We start from the raw sequence: 5,000 nt of genomic DNA on the forward strand, positions 1-5,000 counted from the left end.
CAATGTAGTACGTTCGAACGTGTTATTTTCGCCGTCCGTCTTCGGTTCTGTTATTTGCTTCGAAAAGGACCAGTACCGAAACTATGGGAGATTTTGTCCGTACGCCTTCAGAGATCAAGTTTACAATGGCCTTGTTCATGTTAAAGATATCTCCGTGGAACACGATTATTTAACAAGCCCTGACACTATATGGTGGAGGGAACCCCGCCAGCTCAGTATAAAAGATGATAAAATCAAACTAAGCACAGATATATATACTATTCGCCTCAATGAATCCACGGCAGATTCCGTTCGGAATTTTTCGGTTCCTATTGTGGAGTACGAGGCCGACGGATTCTGGACACGTCCTTATTTTGATTGTTTCGGAGGCGAAATCTGGATGATTACCTTTCTGGCACCGTTTTTCAACGATACAAGCCAATTCCTGTAAGTACCTCCACTTTTCTAATCTCTAGTATTTTTTTCGTGCGCTGGAAAGAGCAAAAAAATTAATGGTGCCCTAACGATGAAGACTGAGTTGTCCGGTGTGCTGTTATTACGTTTTATTTAGATATCCAGTGGTCTGTTTACTGGTCAAGGCTTGACTTTTTCAGAAATAACCAGGATAATTATTAAATAGCTTTAGAAGGGATCACTTGCCTCAACACCCAAAATGGAAGCCTGCTTATTCGTACAAACAACTTTCGCAAACGATGTGGCTCCCGCAAATTGAATGGTACCTCTGTATACAAAAGAAAATGTGTATGTTTTTTTTATAATTTTTGCTTATCAGAAGTTGTTTACATTAGTTGGTTGTTTTCTGCTTAAATGTCGAGTCTCCATTGAGATTTGTTTAAAATGTAAATTGGTGAATATGTATGCAAATTTGGAAATGACATTAATTTCGAATTGCTATATTGACTATTGATCCGTCATAATCAGTTTATCAGCTTCTATGAAGATAAAAATGACTGATTCGTTAATTGAAAACTTTCCGATCACTTATGAACTTCATCAGTTGTTGTAATTTCAATAACCGTTTCGGAAGAGAAATGACAACCGAAATGATCAGTTGTGCAACACATCTTTACACCTCTCGTAGTTTCAATGAAGTCCTCAGTTGAGAAATATAAGGGATAAAATTATACATAGAGGGAAAGATATCAAAACTTTGCGATTGAATTTGTTGCATAAAGAAACTCCATCATAAAATAAAGAAAATTTTCATTTCGTTTTTCTTAATTTGTTTCAATACGCTTTTAGTGTGTCAAGCTGGTTGTCTCCTGTTTTGTAACGTGTTAATGTTTTGGTTTGAAGTATCCCTTCACCTGCTCACTGCTGTTATTAAAGCGCTTTTGAGAATGTCCACATATATTTTCAAAATCTGTAATCTTTTTTGGCCAAAGAAAAGCTTTCCTTGAAGCCTTGTGTACGAAACTGAAAAAGAGTGTTTGTGTTTCCGTTGTACGTTATTTCTTGTTGTATTACGTGACTTGAAAATGCAGTTGATATTCTTAGTTTATTGGTTTTACTATTTTATTATCATTTTTCTAGTGGTCTTGTGAGCATTGATATCGCGTTAAGCAGCATAGACATTAATCAATGTGATGCCCAGTCTTCCACGCCATCTGATGGCAAACGGGAAAACGAAAAGAGCAACAGAACGGCAAGCACGGATTCGGTGGAATTGCTAGATTTTTTGGGCACTCACAAATGCAAACCCTCTACTCAGGTAAGAGCACTGAAAAACGTCATAGCATAAGACGGGCTGTAAAGCAAAGAGATGTGCCAATCATGCATTCGACGCCAAGCACCGAAAAACACTCTTTTTGAAGATTTTCGGAGTTTTGGAGTTTAATATAGAGGGAAAGTCCTAAAGTAATCAGGGTCCCAAAGGAAGGGGGGGGGGGGGGGGGTCCCTGGAGCCCTGGATTTTTTACTGTGGAGCCCGGAGCCCGATCATTTCTCCGCCTGGAGCCCTGATCGTTTCTAGCTGTGGAGCCCAGGGCCCTGAAAGTTTTGCTATGGAGCCTGGAGCCCAAATATTAAAGTGCAATCATTTTTAGCACTCAGTCCTCATTGCTTTTGTTTGCTTACGGCTAGTAAATGGTATCTAGAGAGGAGAAAGTGCAACAGATGATAGAAACATGCATTCTTTTTGCCATTTGTCCGGTGTGTAACGCAATTATCGCATTCTGATTGTGTTTCTTTGTTTTCTGAAGTCAAGTTGGTTACCCTCAGAAAAAAAAAAAATCTAAATAAATCAGTTTTTTTAAATCCAAACACTTACCCAGACTCTCACGCTGGATTAAAGCGTCAGCTACATATTGCACTCCTTGATTTTCAAATTGTGTTTGAAACGTACAGGTTAAACAGTTGCTAACTTGCTCTCAAGAAAATATAACGTTCTGCAGGCAAAGGTCATCTTTATCTCACCACATACAGGACGCTTTCGATATTGCCAATCATAGTTGTATGTAGGACGAGAGTCGTATATTGACCAATTATGGCCTGCAGGTAGCTCACGACGAGTTCTCCCTGTAGTTCAGTGCTTAGGTTGGACTCTCGTCTGGGATTCAAATGTTTGTTCATTGTCCAACGTTTGTGACTAACTGAATAAGATCTTTCATATCATCTTTTATGTCCTATCTTTTATGTTCCTATCAACAGTTACTTTCCGTGTCTCGGTCGTGGAATTAAGAGAATTAACAGAATTAAGACACGCAAGAATAAAAAGTCATTACTTTTTATTTGAAATTTATCAGCTAATTTTCATTGTAAAGTAGTATGTTTCTTTGCAGCAATTTTGAATGCCAAATGTTTTGGCTACCTCACTTAAACCGTAGTTTATGGCCAAATAATTCTTGAACTCGGAAAGGGATGTCGCGGCAGTTCCATCACTTTTTAACATAAAGCTCCAGCGGTGGCAGGCCTATTCCGTTAAAGTTTGTATTAGCACGCTGTTGCTTCAAGCAAATTTTCTCTCAGTTCTCGAGATGTGCTTATTTGAACATCCTCTGCCTGTCCTGTCGACATAACAGGATTCGAAGCGCTGTAATTCTGAAACTCGCTGAAAACTGGAGGTTAGAGAGAAAACACGGAACTCTGTGCGTTCTCTTGACCAATCAATCAATCTTTATTTATTTATACACGATATCAAATTCAAAGCTAAAAGCTTGTGGGGTCGTGTACAGAATTACAAATTAGTGATAAAATGCTAAAAAATTATTAAAACTACATTTAAGGGAATAAAATAAAATCATTCCTAATAAAATAGGCATTCTAAGATTTAAGAAGACATCTAAAAATAAACGAAATTTTCAGATGTATTGTTTATTATATGCGGAGCTAAAACGTTGAAATTAAAATCGTTAAAACATAACATTTAACGACATTTTTTAAAAAAGTGTAATATTGGACTGATAATGCGATTTATTGTTGCGATATCGCAAGGGTTTCGAAGCTTGTATTTACCCAAGTCATGCGACAAAAAGCACATTTGTTGAAGGATTTTTGTGTGTTTCAGTGTGAACCAATCCGTTATCAGGGATTCAAACGAGGCAGCTATCGATGCACGTGCAAAAAAGGGTATTATTACCCAGATATCACCGCAAACGACGTCAAGGCATTCAATGGCAGTGCCATTGAAGAAGAATACGACAAGAAACAGAACGGACTCCCCAGTAATTACGATGACAGTTTTGAATGTAAGCCCTGCAGTGAAGGATGTGAGGAATGTAAGGATGGACGTCCTTGTGTTTTCCACGTTAAACTTTTGTCACGAATCATTCTCATCAGCATCGATGCCTTGTCAGCTTTTATGGCCGTGGTGTTTGCAGTTTTGGTTTTCGTTTTCAGACAAAGCAAGGTGAGCGTTATTTTGTCTCAGATCGATCCTCCTCTTGCTCTCACTAGTTCTGCGCTTGCCTCTCGCATATCAAGTTTTTATTGTTTTCATCTTAGCTTTGTCCCAATTTTTTTTTTAGCAAAAGAGAGACTTCTTTTAACAGTCTACTTAAGTCTTAAGACCTCGGCTATGAAATTGTTTTTCATGATCCTGAAGGCAGAAACCCCCCTTTCCCCAAAGTACGTCTGCCAATAACTGACTTTTCTTCTTGTGGTCCTTGATTCTGCTCAAAGTCAATATTTTTCAGTTTCAGTTTTGGATTTTTGTCTCCAATTTTTAGCTATAACAGGAACGGGTAAACGGTCCCTTAGTTTGGCAGGCCATCCTCCAAAGGTACATTCCATGTTTCACTTCGCCATTAACTCCCACAGATGGCCTTAGGGCAATTCCTCTCAAAAACATTCACGAGAATCGGTTTCTAAAAAGAACACGCTCTCTCATAGTTGATCTTAAATTGATGCATCATGCCATGTTCCTTGAGTGTTTTTCATTCTTTTCTTCAGATTTTTGATGCAGCGAGTCCTATTTTTTTACAAGTTATTCTCCTTGGTTCAGTCTTTATGTACTCGTCGGTGAGTGCGTTTTTGCTTGTCCTCCGTACTGTTTTAATGTAACTCATTGTTCCTTGAGGCCTTGAATTTTTCCGATTAGCTTTTTCAGCGCCAAGAGTAAAGACTATAAGCTGGCCTGAAACCAGGTCGACCAGAAATCATTGACGTCCGGCTCTTTTGCTGTTCGCCAATGGCTACAAAGTATAGGAAAAATGTTTGTGTATAATGTTATCGTCATTACTTAACAATTATTCGCCGAAGGCGAAGTGATTATCGGTGAATATTCACCGATAATCGCTGAGCCTGAGGCGAATAATTGTTTTAGTATAAATACACAGGTGACAGGAGCCCATCAAGATGTGCTCCTGACAGGTGATTATTTCAAAAAAGAGAAAAAAAAGCATTTCAACGGGAAATCATCTTCACTTACAGTGGCAAAACGACTACTGGCAGCCATTTTGTCCGTCGAGGTGATTATCGGCTGATAATCCGAGATAGCGAGCCAACGAGAGCGCGCGATTTTGTATAATCACCGGTGTATTTATACTAAATGTAGTTATCCT

At 38.6% G+C, this 5,000-nt stretch overlaps 1 protein-coding gene across 1 annotated transcript in view; it reads left to right on the forward strand.

The window, feature by feature from the left end:
* Positions 1 to 5,000, forward strand: part of LOC138019738 (probable G-protein coupled receptor CG31760) — a 17,253-nt gene that overhangs the window by 500 nt on the left and 11,753 nt on the right. The window contains exons 1-4 of the mRNA XM_068866607.1: positions 1 to 426; positions 1,534 to 1,711; positions 3,506 to 3,847; positions 4,390 to 4,458. The exon at positions 1 to 426 is cut by the window's left edge and continues 500 nt beyond it. Of these exons, the coding sequence (XP_068722708.1) occupies positions 1 to 426; positions 1,534 to 1,711; positions 3,506 to 3,847; positions 4,390 to 4,458 (1,015 nt within the window). The remainder of the gene's footprint in view (positions 427 to 1,533; positions 1,712 to 3,505; positions 3,848 to 4,389; positions 4,459 to 5,000) is intronic.

Source organism: Montipora capricornis, chromosome 10, assembly GCF_036669925.1.
Source record: "Montipora capricornis isolate CH-2021 chromosome 10, ASM3666992v2, whole genome shotgun sequence".
Lineage (NCBI taxonomy): Eukaryota > Metazoa > Cnidaria > Anthozoa > Scleractinia > Acroporidae > Montipora > Montipora capricornis.